We start from the raw sequence: 22,374 nt of genomic DNA, 5'->3' as shown, positions 1-22,374 counted from the left end.
GAAAAAATAAAATGGCCTAGGAAAGTAAAACAGCAAGAAATGCACTTTAAATAAAAAATATAGAGTTCAAGAAAAAAGTATGATTTTAAAGTTTGTGGTTTAAATAAAAAAAGGCATAATAGCAAATAGATAAATTACAGCAGTTAAAGACAAAAATAAAAATTTACATTCATATCAAAGTGACCAATTATTGAATAAATATCTTATTTTTATTACATTTTTTTTTTTTACATTTAATTGCACTCTAATTTACATCTAGCTACTTTTTTTCCCCAGGTAATAAAGAGTAATTTATTTATTTCTGAATGTATTGTTAATTATTGCAGGACTGGTCCTCCATAAAATATACCTTGATTTTTCTAAATCTTCAACACATATTGCTACATAATTTTTACATGTTTTATTTAAGCTTTGCAGTAGATTTTGGGGTCTAGTCTGTAAATGTAATTAGTTTAGGTGAATAAAAAGCAGTGAGAGCGTCCATGGCTGAACAGAAACAGGAAGGGGCAGCACCCAAACAAACTCCAACATCAACAAAACAACAAACAAGATGACAAAGTAGCTCCATAAAGACAGTTGATCTCTGAGCAGTGAAGAAATGACACAACAATGAGCTCTCAGCAACAATGATGGAGACTAAAGAAACTGGAACTAAAATAAACATTTTAACCAACTGGACCTCAGAACAGTTCTGATTATTTCAGGTTAATGAACTCAGCAGAGGATTCATAAACATTACAAAACCCAATTCCAGCATGTAGAGGCTGAATGAATGTGGTCTGGACTCTGTGGAGGAGAGTCATGGTTCTGGAGACGTTGTAGAAAGACAGAGTACCTGCTCTGTGATCCAGATACACTCCTACTCTGGAGGAAACTGGACCTGATACTGGAGTTTGAACTTTTTTGTGCCAAAATGTGTAACCATTGAGGTATTATATATTGACACAGATTTGTAATTTAATCCAAACACACATTCATCTGACTCTCCATCTCTGCTGATATTCTTGTATGGAACTGATACTTCCACTCCACCTCCCAGTAACAACGTCCAGTCAGAACCTGATAGTAATCAGTGAATCTTTCTGGATGATCAGGATAAAACTGTTGTTTCATTAATGATACTTTTCTGTTCCCCTCAGATAATATCAGGTTCCTGTTTGCTGTGTTTGGATCCACAGTGATTTCTTTAGAATATGTTAAGAATCCAGCTCTGGTTCTGGTTCTGACAGTAAAACATCTCCTTCAGTGACTCTCAGTGAGATGTTTGTCCATGTGTCTCTCAGGATGTCCTGTAGTTTATCTCTGAGCTCTGACACAGCTGCTGTCACATCCTCAAAGTATCTCAGAGGACGAATATTGATGCTGGATGAGTGTGTAGACTCACTGAGTGCTGACAGTGAGGGGTAGTTGTGGAGAAACTGGTTGTGATCCTCTGTCTTTGAGAGCTGCTCCAGTTCAGCATCTTTCCTCTTCAGCTCAGTGATCTCCTGCTCCAGCTTCTCCTGAAGATCTTTGACTCGACTCACTTCAGTTTCCTGTTGGGATCTGATCTGCTGCTTCACATCAGAGCTTCTTTTCTGGATGAGATGGATCAGCTCAGTGAAGATCATCTCATTGTACTCCACTGCTTTATCAGCAGAGACATTGATGGCCTCCACCTCCTATTGAAGCAGCTTCAGATCTTTCTCTTGGTCCTGGATTCTCTGCTGGATTTGTTGTCGACTCACCTGGAACTCCTTCTGCTTCTCAGTCCTTTCTACTGCAGCTGAGACTGTTTCATGACCTTTATGTTCATCCATAGAGCAGAGATAACAGATACACTGTTGATCAGTACGACAGAAGATCTTCATCACCTCATCATGACGAGGGCAGATGTTATCCTGAAGCTTCTTCGAGGGGTCCACCAGCTTGTGCTTTTTCAATGGTGGAGCATCATAGTGAGGTTGAAGATGATCCTCACAGTAAGAAACCAAACAGACCAGACAGGACTTGACAGCTTTTATCTTCCTTCCAGTGCAGACATCACAGGCCACATCTTCAGGTCCAGCATAGCAGTGATCAGCTGGAGCAGCTTGGAATCCAGTCTTCTTCAGATCCTAACTCTGCTAACCATCCACCAACTCTGCTAACATGAGCATTTTGAATCAGACACACTATCAAAAAATTGCCAGATAAGTTCCTTTTATTTGTTTATTACTGTTTCAGAGTTTGATCTCCAGATCATAGCTGCACCTCTATAATAAACTGAGCTTTACTGTATGGTTTACCATGAGTAAATAAAAATGGGAACTAATCATGTCTCCACAAATATTTACACAGTAAATATATTAAATACCTTAACAGTGGTGGAAATTGAGTTGCTGCACATTTCTGAAAAGTCCAGACAGCTATATTAAAAGGCAGGGCTGTTTCAAACACAATAAACAAAAACATAACTAGGACTGGAGTCAGTCAGAAACTTTACAAGTGACACTCCAACCCTGTTCAGATCTGTTTGTTTAGTAATTGCACATGATAAAAAGAAATCAACTGTTGCTTGGAAAAAAAAAATATACAAAAACAGCATTTTATTTTAAAGGCAAATAATTTAAACAACAAACATTCACTGGTCAGTTTGTATCTAACAGGTGTTTTGGTTTTAACCTTTACTTATTTCTGTGGCAAGAGCTCACAGTCACACTCCTGTTAAAATCTGTTTTTTTTTTTTCATGTAAAGCAATGACATCATAAATCATTCAATAACTTCCCCACATATTATTTGACATTTACCCTACAGAACAACAAATTGCTCCGAGGAAGAATAGAAAATATAAAAACCTGTAACAACATTGTTGAATCAGTGTACAAACTCAAACTAATACTTTGTTGCATCTTTTGTTTATTTTTTTAGCTTTACAATGAGTCCAAACACACATACAAGCCACCAAAATACCTTAATGAGAGAATGGCCTAACCAGAGTCCAGGGCCAACCAGGAGAGTGGCATGAACAAGATATTCACAATCTGAGGTTCAAAAAGCCTTCACAGTGGAGACTGTGGAAAACATCCTCAAATGAAAATGTGGGATGCTGACAGACTGCTATCAAGACTAATGCTGAAGTAGAGTTAAAAGGTGATTCAACAATGTTTTAGTTTTAGGTGTGCACACTAGTACAACCAGGTTGCTGCCTCTTTTTTCTCTTTCTAGCAGATTTATTTGCATTTCAGTTGAATTATACACCATAAATGTGCCTCAGAAACATGAGCCCCAGCTTATGTGTCCTATATTATTTTTAAATCATATATTTATTCTCAGGCTTTTGATGTGAAACATTTGTTTTTCCTGAGACAGAGACTGATGATTGTCACTCAGAATCAGCTATTTTTATCTTGCAAGAAAAAGTAATTTTTTACAGCATTGGACGTGTGCTCAGGAGTGCTGCCAAATAATTCTGGCTAGACAGAGAAAACGTTCTTCTTATAACAGCTTCAACATCTTTCAAGGTGATTCTCATGGGACCCAGACTCACTGGGGAGGGAGACGAGGTGAAACCTGTTGTAATTCTCTCCTAGACATGTCAGAAAACGGAAATTGAACCTTCCACAGTGTGGCATACATGTTATCTCATATAAAGGCTGAGGAACCATCTCTCTAAGACCAAAGAGACCATCTGTCCTGACCCTCGCCTAGGATCAAGTCTGTAACAGAACAACACAGACAGGGTGTGAATACTTTTATCAGGTCCTGCAGAGTATCAAGTAGAAAACAAGGCACAAAATGTCATATTAGCAGAGATTTTCCTGACCCACATGCAGAATCACTCGAGGTGGTCCAGCGGTCTGGAGAGTCAGAAGGAGTAACCCCGGTAAAGGTGGAGAGCAGGCAGGCTGGAGGATTAGGTCAGAGCTTGCAGAGACAGCCGGTAGATGAGGTCCTGGGTTTATGTCCGAAGGTGAAAGCAGTGAATCCAGGGTAATGATCCAAACAACCTGAGAGTAGCAAAATCACGAGCGGGTTAGTTCAGAGTCAGGCATAGGATACAAAGGTTCAGCCAAAAAACTAGGGAGCTTGGTATCTCTGAGGCTTGAGTTAACGTGGAGCATCAGGCGAAGAATGCTTGTCCTGCAGCTCCTTAAAAACGCTCCAACCAAAGAGTGGATACAGGTGTGGAGAAGCAGTCTGCACACCACGCCCACCAGCAGAACCTCTCCGGGAAGACAGAAAAATTACACATAGTAACACAACAGATTGTGACACAAAAATTAAATTTTTCTTTTTTTTTTACAGTGGTCCTGATTGCTAAAACATTTTTCAATCGTTTTGTTAAATTGACGCATGGGTTGGACCATGTATAAAAAGACGGGATGTGAGCCTTAGTAAATGCTGGCTTTAATAAAATAAAATGAAACACTGGGTTATAAAAGTTTTGCACTTATTGTCACGTGTGTGTTGGGTTGTGTAGGGCCCAAGTGGAGAGCCGAGCCGAGGAACATAATAGTCAGGTTCAATTGACCTAAAATACTTATAACATCACAAAAAGAAGAGAAAGACATGAGAATTAGTTTCTTACTCGCTGCGAGGAGAACGGACAGAGATGTGCTTTCAGTTACAAATCTCCTACCGCTCTGAAAACACATCTCTCCAACACCTCTTTTTATTATCTTTAGGGTGGTCCCTAGTTACATAAACGTTGCTGCTCTTAAATGGTGGGGAACAGACAGTAGCAACGTGACATAGATCATGTACCCCATTATCTTGTACAAACACACTTGCACAGTCTCCATAATCTTAAGATATGTGCACTCTTTGTTCAGCACAATCAGCCTTCATCTTTATGATGTCCTCAACTGTGACTGCATCATCCCGATTCCACCTTTCCTCCTTGCCTGCAAACAACTCATCAAATGTTTACTTACACATACAACATGAAAGGTTATAAAGGTCAAATAATAAAGTTAATAAAAAGAAAAATATATAAGATAAATCTATATACAATTATTCCAACATTTCCCCCCTGTTTATCTTATATTTGCTCATATTCTCATATCACTTAAACAGCCACTTCTTTTGGATTTTTAACTCTAAGATCATTTTTCATGAGCACAAATATAATTACACTCAGAGGCACTTACTGACATTTATACCACAGAATCATATAGAGATGGATCTGGGTATAGGTCAGAAAAGTGGTCAGTCGTATCATCATCATCCTCAAGTAGCGGGTAAAGCTGGGTAACTCTATCTTCCATAGGAGAAATAGCTGTGGTGATGAGACGGTTAAGCAGAGAACGAAGGCAGGGAATACAACAACATCCACACAATGTCAAAATTGCAGCAAACACTGCAAAGGAAGTTATTAGTGATGATACTAAAATGTTATACTTCCCAAAGACATCCAGCCAGGAGTCCCACATCGAGGTGTCTACTCCAGAATGCTCCTTCATTTTGCCATTTAGAGATCTCAAACCTTCTATGGCTTTAGTTAGGCTAACATCAGCAGCAGTGTTGTTAGGTGTGAATGTGCAACATTTTTCTCCGAAAATAGCGCAAACTCCTTGTAAGCAATTCTGTTCTGGAATGCTATCAGGGAAGTTGAAGCCAATTGGTCATGGACAGTTTCAAACCCGCTTTGTGTCTAATTTCTTAGTTTTTGCACTTTGTAGTGAATATAGTTGATCCTGTCTACGATTTTGTTCATTGTACACCACTTACAGATACTTGATTCAAATCCTGCAGCTACTTGATCAGCCAATTTATATGCATCTGGCACCCCGCGAGGTACACCTATAGCATCGATGTAAGTAGGGTCTCCCTCAGTCTGCCAAGATGCAGCTCTACGCTTTCTATTACGCCAGTCATGTGGGATTACACTAGATAGTCCACGTGTAACCTCATCTACTAACATAGGATATACTGAAACTGGTAACAATAAAGTAATTAGAGCACAGAGTCCCGTTACATTTGAAGGCAATCGATCAAACAACCTGTCGTCACCACACCACCACCAAATGTCTCCTCTAGAGACTGGTTTAAAATACTTATTTACTTTTACAATTGTAATACACCATCCTGCAACGAGATTTCCTAATTTATTGCTTCTCTCTGTCATATTTATACATGTGTCGTTTCCAGTGGTGACCCGTTTATGGAATAACGGTTTGTTCTTATCTGCTCTAGTTACAGGAAAAACCGAATCCCAGTGCTGACACATTTCATTAGGATTAGTTCGATTCATTACTTCCATCATACAAGGTTGTGGTATCACAGCTGGAATAACTTGTAACTAAAACCTGGGACCCAAACACACAACACAATCTCTTTTAGTCATGTTAGCAGCTTGCTCTGCCATCAATAACCAGTTATTATTTGTTCCTGATACTCCAGTAATAACCTGGAACTTAATCATCTGTTGTTAAGTTTCCTAACATAATTTTTACTTTCTTTGCCGTGCCCGTAGTGGAGAGAGTTGTTTCACTTTTTACTTCACAAACAAAAAGGTAATAGTTTGGGTCTGTCCCTGAAACCCAGGCCCACAGGAGAAAACCCCAACATTTTCTTCCTTATGAAGGATAGTCGGGAGGAAATAGAGAGTTATGCGTGAGGTTAATGGTTACCTGGATTGCATTATCAGCTTTATGAAGTCTAAACAACTTCTTTAGATGACTAGCATAAGCAGTGGTGCCCCACTTTGGTGTCCAATTATTTCCTTCATCAGCTACCATCATGGACCATGAGGTGTCTCTTCTGTCATTAGTTAAGTACCATTTATAACTTCTATAATCCTGCCCTTTCCTTCCTCGTTTGGTCAAGCTAATGAGTGGGATCAGCACCACAGCTATGGTTTTAGATTTCACGCACACTTGAATGCCATAAGTATAAGAAGTTTGTTTAGTGCACATAGTTGGGTTATCTTGCCTTCCTTGATTTAGCGCTGTTTGTTTCATATGACTCATAGCAGGTGTTATTACATTTTTATTTATCTTGACTGGTTCCCAGAAGTACCAGAAAAATAAGAAGGTCAATATGAGGAAAAGCATAAATACACAGCACCGGACTGCATCGCTAATCCATCTAAGAGTCATTTTGGCTGAAATTTGGCTCCTCTAAGTGGTTCCAGTGTCTTAATTTTCTTCACTGACTTTCGGGTCTCTCCAGACTCTAAATGTCTGGGTCCACCCTATTATCAGTCTATAAATCACTTCCCCTGGTGGAGCTTTCAACCAAAATGACCTTTTTACAATGTATAAGGTGAAAACAGGTTGATCTCTCAGTTATTTTTACTGCTGTAGAAGTGGTTAATAATACCTAATATGGATCCTGCCACTTAGGTGAAATACCAATGTTTCTTTTCTACACTCCTTATTAACACCCAGTCTCCTGGTTCCACTAGTTGGTTTTCCTGCTGGGAAATAGAACATTCCTCATTAGTTTGATTTTGTTTCTGTTGTTTTTCTAACATACTCCTCATATAATCAGCTAGGTTAGCTTCTTCATCTAACTCCCACTGATTTTTGAACTGTGGTAATCTGTATGGTCTTCCAAATAACGTTTCATAGGGTGTTAGCCCTGAGGTGCTTGTAATGTTTAGTTGGAAATAGTTCTATCCATTTAGAAAATGCATCTATAATGACTAAACAGAACTTTTTCCCTTCACTGTGACTTAACTCAATAAAATCCATATGAATTGTTTGGAAAGGGGTATTGTGGTTTTTGGAATTGTCGCCTTCGTGGTCTTAGATTCCCTTGTGGATTATGTTTTGCACATGTTAAACATGTTCTACAAAACCTTTTGAATAAGAGTTAAATCCATATGTTATATAATATTTATGTATCTGTTCTACTATCCCCCCCTTTTGAGACATGTAAAAAACCATGGCTCAATACTGCTGCCCATTTATAGGTTCTTTGGTAGGATAGGTTTATAATCTGGTCAAATATAGATTTAATCTTTTAATGCTGCTCCATGTTCTTTCCACATTTCTATCTCTTGTGATGGGCTTTGCTGTTGCATTTCTTTTAACACAACATTGTCTATACTATGCCGTTTTTCCATAACTAATATTTTGATTTGTTCTGCTGCAGCCGCTTTTGCTGTCTTATCTGCAAATGCATTTCCTTTTATGACATCATTTGTGCCAGAAGTGTGAGCTGCACACTTACAGACTGCTAATTTTCTAGGGAGGTGTACTGATTTCAGTAAGTTTTTTAACAAATCAGCATGCGTTACTGGTTTCCCCGTAGACGTTACCATGCCTCTATTCTTCCAATATTGAGCAAATGTATGCACTCTTGCAAATGCATATTGACTATCAGTATAAATAGTTACTTCCTCATCTGCAAATAGTTTGCAGGTCTCGGTTAGCGCAATTAGCCCTGTAGCCTGCGCAGAATAATGTGAAGGTAATTGTTCTGCTTTTAACACTGTATCTTTTGTCACTACTGCATATCCTGTTTGTGTCTTCCCTCTCTCATCTTTCCTGGAGGAATCATCTACATAGACTCTCTTGCCCTGTACCAGGGGTTGATCCTGCAAATCACTTCTAGTTTTTGCTTCTTATTCTGCTAATTCTTGACAATCATGTTGAATTCCATCTTCAGGTGTGAGTAACAATGTTGCTGAGTTTAAAGTGGTGCACCTTTCTATAGTTAAGTGTGGTTGTGACAGTAAGGTTGACATGCAGGACAAATGTCTGGCAGGTGATAGAAAGGTCATATTTGTTTGCAGTAATAATGCTGAAACTGCATGGGGAACTCTTAAGGTTAAAGGGTAAAATAACACAATTGTAGCACTGACTTCAACCGCCATTGAGGCTGCAATTACAGCTCTTACACAATATGGTTGCGCACACGCAACACTGTCTAGTTTTGAAGAGAAATAGGCTATTGGTTTCATTTTATCTCCATGTTGTTGAACCAGAACTGAAGTCATAAAATGTCCCTTGCAATCTACCATCTGAACAAACGGTTTACTATAATCTGGTAATGCTAAAGCAACACTGGAAACTAGAACTTGTTTTATGTTGGTAAATGCTTCTTCAGCTTCTACACTCCATTTCAGTTCAGACGTCATTTTCAGCTCTTATCATACATTAATTTGTTTAATGGAGTTACTATTTCTGTATAATTTGGCACCCAGTTTCTACAATAATTAGTTAGTCCAAGGAAGGACATCATTTGCTTTTTTGTTACTGGTTTTGGAACTTGTAATATTGCAGACTTTCTTTCTTCTAAAATTGTGCGTCCCCCTGCGCTAAGATTATGACCTAAGTATTTAACCTCATTTTTACACAATTGAAGTTTCTTTTTACTGACTTTGTGTCCTTCTTCTGCTAAATGTTTTAATAATGCTATTGTATAATTTTTACAAATCTCCTCATCAGGAGAGGCTAGTAGCACATCAACATATAGTAAAACCTGACTACCTCCTGGAGGGTCCAACTTGGCCATACTTGCACTCATTACCTGAGAGTATATAGTTGGACTTTCACAGTAGCCTTGAGGTAGTATGCTCCAGTATCACAAAGAAAAGTAATTGATTTTCCATTCAACAGTAAGGTAACTTCAGGTTTTATGCTATCTAGGGAGAGAAGGTCCTGGAAATTTAGGAGGACATCCTGCCCCTGTGTTTTTGGTTCTTTGTTTTCATCAGTGTCTGATACTAGGAACAATTTCCCTTGGTTTCTGTCCTAGTCATGCTGAATCATTATTTCTCCTTTCAGGACAGTCTCTGGCGAGATGTCCTTCTTTCCCACAACACCAACACTCTGAGGTGTATTGTCTGTAGTTTCCTCTGCTCACTCCTCCTCTCTGACCCCTGTGGTTTTGTCCTCTGCCTCTAAATCCTCCTCTTCCTCTGTGGTTCTGATAATAAATCTGTTCTTCTTCTTGCTGAAAAAAGGTGCTGGCTATCTTTTTTTGTTTTTATCCTTCATAACTCTTCTGCATGGAGGGCATGATTAACATAGTCTTCTAGATTTGCTGTGGGGAACCCTATAAAATGTCTCCTTACCCAGGTATTAATTGCGTCCCTGGAACCAGCATGTAGTGCATTTTTGAACTGCTGTTGATAAGCTCCTTGCTTGTCTTCATCTTCTTGTAGACCACTATGTATTTTAAACACTTTTGTCAGTCTAATCCTATATTCTTCAAAAGGTTCTTCCTCTTTTTGTTTCGCTCTGGCTATCGATTAATCCCCTCACTCTGTTTGTTAGTTCCTGGTCATTATGTGCAAGTACTGCGTTATTGTGTATAGGGTTCCAATTTCCCCTAACGTGATGCCAGTCAGTTCCTGTGACTGTCATCCATACTTGTTGGATACTTGTCACCATTCAAATGATAAGATCTCCTAAGACTCTCCAAATCTTCTCCACACTGAATGGGATCCTCTCTGGGGGAGGTTACTCCCTCCACAGTCTTTTTAACATCCTCCATTGTCCATGTTCTATATACCAAAATGGTAGGAGGTTGATTATTTGGATTGGCCACCTGTAACTTGGGATATGCTTCTGCTAGACTAGGGTTTTTGTCATGAGATAATTTGGGAGCTGTGGGGACTACTCTTGGGGAGTGAGTTAAAGTTGGAGAAAAAGTTCTCCTATACTGTCTAGACCATCTTAAGGAGATCTTATTTGATCTAGTCTGCGGTGGAATGCGGTATTCAGGTTGTGGATCTTGTAGGGGCAAACCTGGATAAATAGATGAGGTTACAGCTGTTGCATGTGCCTGTGGTTGCTCATCTATCTGTTCTTCCTGCTCTTGCTCTCCTTGTTGAAGTACAGCTGCATTTCCTGGTTGTCTCCATCCAGCCGCGACACACCTAGTCTCATTATCTTCTGCTCTATGAAACATTAATTGTTTCCTACAATTTTATTCTTCATTTTCTTTCTCTTCCTCTTTACTCTTTTTTACTTCTTCCTCTCTCCTTTTAGCTACTTTTAACCAATAATCTACATCCTCATAACATTATTTTTCCATTTGTTTGGGTCACATTTTGTACTTTTAATTATTGCATCCTGTAGATTAACAAATTTTTGAGAGTTTAATCGGCCATCATAATTATATGTGGTTATCCATTTATCCAAATATTTTAATTTGTTTTGATCCAGTGCTTTTAGAAATCTCCAATCTTTGCATTGTAATTCGTCTTTTAGTTTATCTTTACTTGCCTCTTTACCCATTTTTGAAAAATGTGGTCCAGTATATAAATACCTAGGGTATTCTAAATGCTGGATTATTCTGCTCAGTAGGGTGACAGAAAAAATCTCCTTTTGTGGTATTTCTCACTTCAACTCTTTCGAGTGGAAAATTCTTGCCTTTGCATCCACAAACGTTAGTCACTTTCCATCCTATTGCTTTGGTATGAGGCAAACCTAGTGGTTTAAATCCTCCATTCATTTCTCACATTCACACTTTTTTTTTTTTTTTTTTTTTACGCAGAATTTTCTTAGTATTATTTGTAAATACGTTTTAGGACTCCGCCGTCCTTTAAACACGGAATTTTTAGTATTACTTCTTAATACGTTTTAGGACTCCGTCGTCCTACTTTTACCTGTTAATGCCTAGGATACACAGGGTTTTACATCACGCAATGACCTCCAGTCATTCGTCACACTTTTTAATCCAAACTCACCACTTTGTCTTCCCCTCTCACTCGGAGTTCCATCAGCCGAGGTCCAGTCCCGGAAAGGGTCTGAGAGTCTCCCTGATGAAGCCTGCCGTGCGCACGGTCTTTACTGGATTCCACCAACCCGCTGGAATCCTCGGGCGTATTGGACTCCGGCTCGAAGGACCAAAAATGTCAAGTTCAATTAACCTAAAATACTTATAATATCACAAAAAGAAGAGAAAGACAAGAGAATTAGTTTCTTACTCACTGCGAGGAGAACAGACAGAGATGTGCTTTCAGTTACAAATCTCCTAGCGCTGAAAACACATCTCTCCAACACCTCTTTTCATTATCTTTAGGGTGGTCCCTAGTTACATAAACGTTGCTGCTCTTAAATGGTGGGGAACAGACAGTAGCAACGTGACATAGATCATGTACCCCATTATCTTGTACAAACACACTTGCACAGTCTCCATAATCTTAAGATATGTGCACTCTTTGTTCAGCACAATCAGCCTTCATCTTTATGATGTCCTCAACTGTGATTGCATCATCCCGATTCCACCTTTCCTCCTTGCCTGCAAACAACTCATCAAATGTTTACTTACACTTACAACATGAAAGGTTATAAAGGTCAAATAGTAAAGTTAATAAAAAGGAAATATATAAGATAAATCTATATACAATTATTCCAACAATAATGGTGAGTAGAAAATGGTTTTAATAATAAATCCTTAAGCCAGGCTTACAAAATGCACGATGATGATCAACAGGCAGGTATATAGATCTGGGCAGGAAACCACACTAGAAAACAGGCAAGTAGACATCAGGGTAGTAATCAGGAGGAACCAGCAGGAAACAATGAAAACCAGAAAGTTTAAATACAGAGGGAAGTGGAGTATGGACCAATGAACTGAGGAGGTTAATCAAGGAGAGAATCAGGAGCAGCTGATGAAAGGGAGCCTAAGGAAAACTGAGGGAGAAAATACTAAAAACGCAAATGAGCAGGGAGAAAACAGAAAAACATCTAAATGAACTGAAGCAAGTAAACAATGAAACTAACTGAAGAACATTAACAATGGGGAACCAGATTTAACCAGGGAAGCAACCAAACTAAACCGGAATTAATCTAATAAGCCTGAAAGAACAGAAACAAAGCAAGAGAAGAACACAGACAGGGAAGTGCAGAGAAACCAACAAAGAACCGAAACTAAAAACCTAACATAGAAAGATCCTGACACTTATGGGGAACAGAAGTGCCATTGTGAGAGAAGATTGCACTTAGCGTTTAGTCTATAAAACTGGTGCCCAGCTCCCCAAGGGCACACCCTGAAATGTTGTCTGAATGTACGGTGTTAATTATACATCTCCACAGATTAGACCATTTTGAAATTCTCTTTGGGTTTTCTGAAAACTATGGAAATAATGCTACAGAAAAATCATAATTGCTGTGCGAGTTTTCAGTAAAAATTTATTTCAAGGGAACAAAATTATGTCAAGATATCTCCTATCAAATTTTAGAAACTGCAAATATTAAGAGTTTTCTTCCTCCTTGAATATTACTACTATTAATGCTGCAGGTTTAATATGAAAAAAAAAACATTTAAGCTCTAAATGAATTTGCTCCTCCATACCTAACATAGTATAGCCATTACTATAGAAGTTTGTCTGCAACCGTATATCAAAGCTTCTTTCCAGATGTGAGCTGTCTGCCATTAGCAGGATGCAGTCATGCTACAGCAACTGCTATGAGGTTTTTGGACCAGCAAAGGACAAGACATCAAAAGTGGTAACTGGTGACTCGAATAGTGGCCACTGACTGCAGACGGGTTCCTAATCCACCAGACAACTCCACTCCTGAGGGACGTTGGCCCAAGCAAACGGGCTACTGATCTGCTACTACTCCAATGATCACAGGATGGAAAGAAAAGAGATCACCCCTTGAAGGACAATGGCCCACCACAAGCCAAAGAACTGTGAGGTAATTACTGGGGAGTGATGAAGATGTGGGTGAAGTTTTGTTTTAAAATAAGATCACGGATGAGAAGATGCCTCTGACCATCCCTGTTGAAGATGTACAGAAGATGGGAAAAGAATATTGCATTTCTGAAGTTGTTTTGTATTTACCAATGTTATGTTATGGTGGGGTTTGTTGCTCAGAAGCTCATCAGGTCAGACAGAGCTGTCTCAGTGAAAGAAAAGAAAACCAAAACAGGTGACCATAAAGGTCCCTAAGAATATCACAATGGCAGCGAGGATTGACCTCTGTGACGTGGTCCCCTGTGAAGGTTACGACAGTTGGTATCAGGACGCTGACGTGTACATTTGCATGTGTGCGCATGGACTGCAGAGAGAAGTAAGATTGTGTCCAAACTGGTCCTATGCGTACTGGAACACCAATCTGAAAGGTTGTATTAGCTCATACTCTGGGGTACCACAGGAACTGCTACAACATATTACTGTGATTAGAGATAAATCCTCACAATCTGGGTCTGTCCTCAGGTGCAACCCCCTGGCAACAACAGTTAAAGAAATCTGGAAGAATCTATGGCCAACAGCTACTTTATTGTTTTTTTCTAGTCATTCCTCTACCATCTCCACATCAATGGGGCTTGGCACTAATCAGTTCATTTTTTAATTGCTTTCATGAGAGAGGTTTCGCTGTGTTACTAGCAAGCGCTCCATCTCATCAAGGGCATCTCTGTCTTAGTAGGGATGTGGCCTCACTGGGGTAGGAGACATTAAACCCCATGCCCCCTCCGTTGGAGTTGGGTACCCAAGCGCATATGAAATATCCCGGGCCAGGGTCCTCCCCCATGCTAGTTTAAGTTCCAAGGTTAAGATCCATACCGTATTTCACTGTATACATAACGCTCCACCACCCACCACCCAGCACATATCTTGCCATCCAGTCCCCTGAAGGGGACAGGCCAACAAGGCTACATGCTTTGGGGTAGGGACCGGTGTAAACCACCAGAGGTATCCTCAGTCGGTAACAGGATCTCAGACTATAGGTACGGCAGCTTGAAGAAGACACCAGAGCCGTAACTCTTTGCTCCATCTCCTGCTGCACCCCTCTAGGAGCCGGACAAGACCCACATGACCATCCAAACGATACCACCCAACAACCCCCCCACCTCTCTGGTGTTAGGGTAAATCATTTCAAGGGACCACTCAGTGCCCATGGGCCCCGACTCAGGCCCCAGTTGTTTACTGGATTTCCTTCTCTTATATAAAGATAAAGAGGCATCACTGCATATTTTATTGTCCGCACAGTAATATTCTTACAATGTAACATATCTACCGTTCCTTCTTTTAAACAACACATAGTTAGCAATTCCTTTATTTAACAGTTTAATATACACTCACCACCACTTTATTAAGTACACCTGTCCAACTGCTCATTAACGCAAATTTTTAATCAGCAAATCACATGGCAGCAACTCAATGCATTTAGGCATGTAGACATGGTCAAGACGATCTGCTGTAGTTCACACCGAGCATCAGAATGGAAAGTGATTTAAGTGACTTTAAACGTATGTTACATGTCTGCTGGACTGTGTGTTTTTCTCCCCCCTTGTGTCTCCTGTCTCTCACAGGTTCAGAGTGCAGGGTGATGCCAATTTGCCTTGATTGGCTTGAGGGAGCCGATCAGGCAGCTCTACATAAACTGCTCACCTGTAGGGCAGGGGGTGTGGCTTCACCTGGCTGGCTTTTTGGCACATGCTTTGTTCTCCAGCATTGTTTCAAGGTTTGTGGTGGGAGTTTGTGGGCTAGGTAAGTTTGGGGTACCCTGTACATTTCCATCACATCGTTTTTTCTCTGTTATACACACTAGGTAAGTAGGTTGGTGCCACCCATGTAATGTTTTTGGCTTGTTTTGTTAGTCTAGAATAACAGAGCTTTATTTTCCTTTATTTCCTCTGGCTTAGTTTAGGTGACATTTAGACCCTGTTTTGTTTTATTTATTTATTTGATTTGGCACAACCTAACCGCCCCTTTCCCCCCCACAGGTTGTTCAACCCTTTTGGGGTCTGTTTTTTGAAAAGAGAAAAATAAATCCCATTGTACCACACTTACAAAGACTGTGACATTTTATTATGGTTGTCCTGTGTGCTCTCCCTCCTTCAACTTGAGGGGGGGCCGTAACAATGTGGCATGATTGTTGGTGCCAGACAGGCTGGTCTGAGAAACTGCTGATCTACTGGGATTTTCATGCACTACCATCTCTAGGATTTACAGAGAATGGTCCGAAAAGAGAAAATATCCAGTGAGCGGCAGTTCTGTGGGCGCAAATGTCTTGTTGATGCCGGAGGTCAGAGGAGAATGGCCAGACTGGTTTGAGCTGATAGAAAGGCAACAGTAACTCAATTAACCACTCGTTACAACCAAGGAGCATCTCTGAATGTACAACACGTCGAATCTTGAGGTGGATGGGCTACAGCAGCGGAAGACCACATCGGATGCCACTCTTGTCAGCTAAGAACAGGAAACTGAGACTACAGTTCCCACAGGCTCACCAAAATTGGACAATAGAAGATTGGAAAAACGTTGCCTGGTCTGATGAGTCTCGATTGCTGCTGCGACATTCAGATGGTATGGTCAGAATTTGGCGTCAACAACATGAAAGCATGGATTCATCCTGCCTTGTATCAACGGTTCAGGCTGGTGGTGGTGGTGTAATGGTGTGAGGGATATTTTCTTGGCACACTTTGGGCCCCCTAGTACCAATTGAGCATCGTGTCAACGCCACAGTCTACCTGAGTATTGTTGCTGACCATGTCCATCCCTTTATGACCACAGTGTACCCATCTTCTGATGGTTACTTCCTGCAGGATAATGCGCCATCTCATTAAGCACGAATCATCTCAGACTGGTTTCTTAAACATGACAATGAGTGGCCTCCTAAGTCACCAGATCTCAATCCAATAGAGCACCTTTGGGATGTGGTGGAATGGGAGATTCACATCATGGATGTGCCGCTGACAAATCTGCAGCATCTGTGTGATGCTATCATGTCAATATGGACCAAACTTTTTGAGGAATGTTTCCAGTACCTTGTTGAATCTATACCATGAAGCATTAAGGCAGTTCTGAAGACAAAGGGGGGTCCAACCCGGTACTAGGAAGGTGTACCTAATAAAAGTGGCCAGTTAGTGTATATACATCAACAGCTGTGATAGTCCTGTTTAACACAGATGTAACAACTTCCTACATGCTTTGATAGTGTTTATGGAGAGTAGCAGGGCTCTTCTTGAGATCATTCTTGCGGTGTTCTACAACTTCCTTTTACTCATGCCTATCCTTTCAAGCACTTTGTTGTTTCCCATGTGCCATTTACCTCTGGCACCAAGAGGAAAGCTAAAGACGTTTACTGCAGGGCACGACATCTGGAGCAAATACTTCACACTTTCTTCTCTTTTGCAGTTCCATCTCTATTAGTGTTGTTAGTCTTGTTTCAAAACAGAGTGCCACGTCTACTGCAAAAGCTTCTTTTCCACTTCCATGAATTCCCTCTTTAGTCTTGTCTCCTGGTAGACCTTCCATCCAAGTTGATTTCCCGCTTTTACCAGTAGCCTACAGATTGTGTTGTGGTGGACATGCGGTATTTCTTCAGCTTCTTGCATCGCCCGATGACATGCATGATGTTCTCAGACTCTTCTTGCATAGTCTACACTCTTTCTAACTACACTTTTTCTGCTCTGGCTCCTTTTTGAGATATCAGAGTGGGCACAGTGTTTGATCGGAGCTTGTAGGCTAGTTTGAACTCCGACTCCTTGAGGTTATGAGTTTATCACTTTTGTTGAGCCAGTCATTGCTGATAGTATCTCCTTTAAATATGTCCACAACACGACCTTGGCATTTTGGCCCCCTCTATTTCTCTTTTTTCATCTTCCTCCAAGCTCAGGTAGATACTGTCATGGTGTGGAGGACTTCCTGTCTCATCACCATGTGAGATTTCCTTTCTTTCTCGCCTCAACCATAGGTTCCTTATAAGGTTCACAGGGATGAGTTGAGAGAACCTCTTATTCACACTCTCCTTATCCAACCACAGCCGTTTGAGAGTTCTTTTCACCTGTAAGGCCAGGATCTCAGCTGTGTTAGGCTGAGACCTCCATCTCTGCTGCTGGCATACAGTAGGCCGTCCGCAGTGGACTTGTCTAAATATAGCCCATTCTTGACTGCAACTCTTATGTTTGCATCTGCTTCCCATATCTGATAAGTATATCAGCCTGCAAATCGCAAATGTACGTAACATCTCCAACCTTTGGGCTTCAACAGGGCTTGGGAGATACTGTTAAACAGGCCTTACCTGGATTCCCAGGTATTTCATACCCTCTTTGGGATCAAGCATGGGTACAGGCGCTCCATCTATTAACCATGCATCATACATGTTTAGGTTGACAGAATGTCTACCCCTCCCGAGCAGGAACCCTCCACATTTGAAGATTTTCACCTTCAGGGACTGGGGTGTGGAAGAGGCAAAAACTCGGGCCTGGGAGGAGTTCGGTGAGGCCATGGAGAAGGAATACCGGTTGGCCTCGAAGCGATTCTGGCAAACCGTCCAGCACCTCAGGAGGGGGAAGCAGTGCTTTGTCAATACTGTTTACAGTGGGAGTGGGGAGCTGCTGACCTCGACTGACAACATTATTGGGCAGTGGAAGGAGTACTTCGAGGATCTCCTCAATCCTGCCATCACACATTCCCTGGTGGAAACAGAGGCTGGGGACTTGGGGTTAGACTCTTTCATCACCCAGGCTGAAGTCACTGAGGTGGTTAAAAAGCTCCATAGTTGCAGAGCTTCGGGGGTGGATGAGATCTGCCCTGAGTACCTCAAGTCTCTGGATGTTGTGGGGCTGTCATGCTTTACACGCCTCTTCAACATAGTACGGTGGTCGGGGACAGTGCCTCTGGACTGGCAGACAGTGCCTCTGGACCGGTGGTCCCCCTTCAGTCTGAAGGGTGTGTTCCAACTATAGGGGGATCACACTCCTCAGCCTCCCTGGTAAGGCCTATGCCAGGGTATGTCGGCCGTGGAACACTGGACCAGATCTTCACCCTCAGCAGGGTACTCAAAGGTTCATGAGAGTTTGCCCAACCAGTCCACATGTGTTTTGTGGACCTGGAGAAGGCATTCAAATGTGTTCCTCATGGTGCCTTTGGGGGATGCTCCAGGAGTACGGAGTTGGGGGTCTTTATTAGGGGCCATCCAGTCTCTGTACAAGCAGAGCAGGAGTTTTGTCCGCATTGCTGGCACTAAGTCAGACCTGTTCCCGGTGCATGTTGGACTCCGGCAGGGCTGCCCTTTGTCACTGGTCCTGTTCATAACTTTTAGGGACAGGATTTCTAGGCACAGCCAAGGGCCAAACGGTTTCTGGTTTGGGAACCAGTGGGTTTCATCTCTCCTTTTTGCAGATGATGTGGTCCTGCTGGCCCCCTCTAGCCAAGACCTACAGCATGCACTGGGTTGGTTTGCAGACGATTGTGAAGCGGTTTTCATGAAGTTCAGCTCCTCCAAGTCCGAGGCCATAGTTCACAACTGGAAAAGGGTGGCTTGCCCTCCTCAGGTTGGAGGAGAGTTCCTACCTCTAGTGGAGGAGTTCAAGTATCTCGGGGTCTTGAATGGAGTGGGAGATCCACAGACGGATTGGTGCAGCTGCCGCAGTAATGGGGACGCTGTGCCGGTCCGTTGTGGTGAAGAAAGAGCAGAGCCGAAAAGCGAAGCTCTCGATTTACCGGTTGGTCTATGTACGTTCCTACCCTCACCTATGGCCAGTGTAAGGATTATGATTATTGATTAATTAATATTTATTAAAAATTGTAATTAAAAATCATTATTCAGGAAAATTATTTCTTAACCAAAAATCATTACTTACGAATAGAAATCAGAGATGTCCTCTGGTGTTGTGATTATGGGCTCAAAGCTCTTAATAATTACAATTAGCTATTCATGATTAATAATTGATAAATTATTAACCAAAACCACAAAATGTCACTGTTTATTCAACCGCTTCACTGAAGGTGGGGGAACTACGACCTTATTTTAAAAAGTTTATTGAGGATAAAATTATCAGTATTTGGGGTCTCTGTAGGGGGCTCAGTGGGAGAACTTCGATCTTATTTTGACAGATAAATCACTCTTGCATGAAATAAACACAAATGCTTCTCTTAATTATATATGTGAAGATTTATTGAAGCCAAATAATTCTGATATACCACCATTCTGGTCCAAAAACCTTCACTTAACTAACATGCACTATTCTACATAATTGAAAAATGTCTACCTAACAACAATAATAAAATAAAACATATGTGCATCGAGTGTCTATGAAGATCAAACCAGAAGTTTTGTGGACAAAATGTGACTATGACTGATGTCCTGATTGATGATGATCATGATAATTACAGTTTCCATCAACTCATCTGTACATGGATTTGAACAACAACAACATTTGGTCTGACAAAGCAATAAATGTAAATGTAATTAGTCTAGGTGAATAAAAATTGTCCAGAACAGAAACAGGAAGGGGCAGCACCCAAACAAACTCCAACATCAACAAAACAACAAAGAAGATGACAAAGTAGCTCCATAAAGACAGCTGATCTCTGAGCAGTGAAGAAATGACACAACAATGAGCTCTCAGCAACAATGATGGAGACTAAAGAAACTGGAACTAAAATACACATTTTAACCAACTGGACCTCAGAACAGTTCTGATTATTTCAGGTTAATAAACTCAGCAGAAGATCCAACTGGAACATAAGCTCCAGCATATAGAGGCTGAGTGAATGTGGTCTGGACTCTGTGGATCAGAGTCATGGTTTCAGAGATGCTGTAGAAAGACAGAATACCTGCTCTGTGATCCAGATACACTCCTAGTCTGGAGAAAACTGGACCTGGTACTGGAGTTTGAATGTTGTTGTGATAAAATGTGTAACTGATTGTGTCACAATATAATAACCAAGATTTGAAATTTAATCTAAATAAACATTCATCTGACCTTAACCTCTCCCTCCTCTCCACCTCTCAGTCACAACGTCCAGTGAGACTCTCTAATCAGAACCTGATATACTATAACCAGTGAAACTGACCAAATATTTAATAATCATAATATAAATCATTTTTTCTCTTCTTTTGTCTCTGTAAATATTTGGTTCATCCCATATAAAAAAGGCCTTGCTGTTTTTGGTTGCAATCGGAGCCTTCGTGGGGACTTGAGGGGCTGGGGTTTTTGTGGCCTGAGGAGGGGGGGCAGGTTATGCCTGAAAGGCCGATCCATCCCAAGCATGTAAGTAGGTTTATTCAGTGAGATGTTTGTCCATGTGTCTCTCAGGATGTCCTGTAGTTTATCTCTGAGCTCTGACACAGCTGCTGTCACATCCTCAAAGTATCTCAGAGGATGAATATTGATGCTGGATGAGTGTGTAGACTCACTGAGTGCTGACAGTGAGGGGTAGTTGTGGAGAAACTGGTTGTGATCCTCTGTCTTTGAGAGCTGCTCCAGCTCACCATCTTTCCTCTTCAGCTCAGTGATCTCCTGCTCCAGCTTATCCTGAAGATCTTTGACTCGACTCACTACAGTTTCCTGCTGAGATCTGATCTGCTGCTTCACATCAGAGCTTCTTTTCTGGATGAGATGAATCAGCTCAGTGAAGATCTTCTCACTGTCCTCCACTGCTTTATCAGCAGAGACATTGAAGGCCTCCATCTCCTGATGAAGCAGCTTCAGATCTTTCTCTTGGTCCTGGATTCTCTGCTGGATTTGTTGTCGACTCACCTGGAGCTTCTTCTGCTTCTCAGTCCTTTCTGCTGCAGCTGAGACTGTTTCATGACCTTTATGTTCATCCATTGTGCAAAGATAACAGATACACTGCTGATCAGTACGACAGAAGATCTTCATCACCTCATCATGACGAGAGCAGATTTTCTTCTGCAGCTTCTTGGAGGGGTCCACCAGCTTGTGTTTCTTCAGTCCAGGGACATCAAAGTGAGGTTGGAGGTGATTCTGACAGTAAGAAGCTGGACATGATAAACAGGACTTGACAGCTTTCATCTTCCTCCCAGTGCAGACCTCACAGGCTACATCTTCAGGTCCAGAATAGCTGTGATCAGCTGGAGCAGCTTGGAGTCCCGTCTTTTTCAGGTCTTCTACTAACTCTGCTAACATGATGCTTTTCTCCAGGACAGGCCTTTGTCTGAGCGTTTTCCTGCATTGAGGGCAGCTGTGGATTCTCCACTGATCTTCTCCATCCCAAAAGTCTTTGATACAGTTCCTACAGTAGCTGTGTCCACAGGGAATAGTCACTGGATCCTTCAGGAGATCTAAACAGATGGAACAAGAGATTTTCTCCAGCTGAACTCCTCTCTGAGCCATATTTCCTCTCAGTAACAGCGACTGTGTGAGTTTTTCTGTCTTAGAAGTTTCATTAGTTTGAACTTTAAACTGAACTTTCAGTCAGACTTTCATCTCCTCCTCTCTTGTTCTGCCCAGTTATATCTAAAGGGTTGGGTGGGCAATAAAGATTAGACTGAACAAAGATGAGCTTACAGTGTGTTATAGCAGGAAGAAGATAGACTCATATCAATGTAGATCCAGATTTGATACTCAGTTTCTCTAACTTTGACATCAGCTTGTCAGTTTTAGGAAACTGAATATCTAAAAAATGTAATTATTGTCACTAATAGTAAACAAACAGCAGATACAGTTAGACCAGAAACTACATAAAGGAAAATTTTTAAACTAAACCAACAGCAGCTTGTAAATCCACACCTGTAACTAAACACTGA

The 22,374-nt window shown here is 41.1% G+C and overlaps 1 protein-coding gene and 1 pseudogene across 1 annotated transcript; both read right to left on the bottom strand.

The window, feature by feature from the left end:
- Positions 1-695: 695 nt before the first annotated feature.
- LOC124881041 lies at positions 696-17,979 on the bottom strand (annotated as a pseudogene).
- Positions 17,980-19,754: 1,775 nt separating this feature from the next.
- Positions 19,755-21,991, bottom strand: LOC124881056 (E3 ubiquitin/ISG15 ligase TRIM25-like). Its single transcript, XM_047386543.1, has one exon. It carries the CDS (start codon positions 21,959-21,961, stop codon positions 20,705-20,707), a length of 1,257 nt encoding a protein of 418 aa, XP_047242499.1. The 5' UTR covers positions 21,962-21,991; the 3' UTR covers positions 19,755-20,704.
- Between the last annotated feature and the right edge of the window lie 383 nt (positions 21,992-22,374).

This window comes from Girardinichthys multiradiatus, chromosome 14, assembly GCF_021462225.1.
Source record: "Girardinichthys multiradiatus isolate DD_20200921_A chromosome 14, DD_fGirMul_XY1, whole genome shotgun sequence".
NCBI classification, from domain to species: Eukaryota; Metazoa; Chordata; class Actinopteri; order Cyprinodontiformes; family Goodeidae; genus Girardinichthys; species Girardinichthys multiradiatus.
Note: the sequence above shows the minus strand (reverse complement) of the source record. Positions and strands in the feature narration are given on the sequence as shown.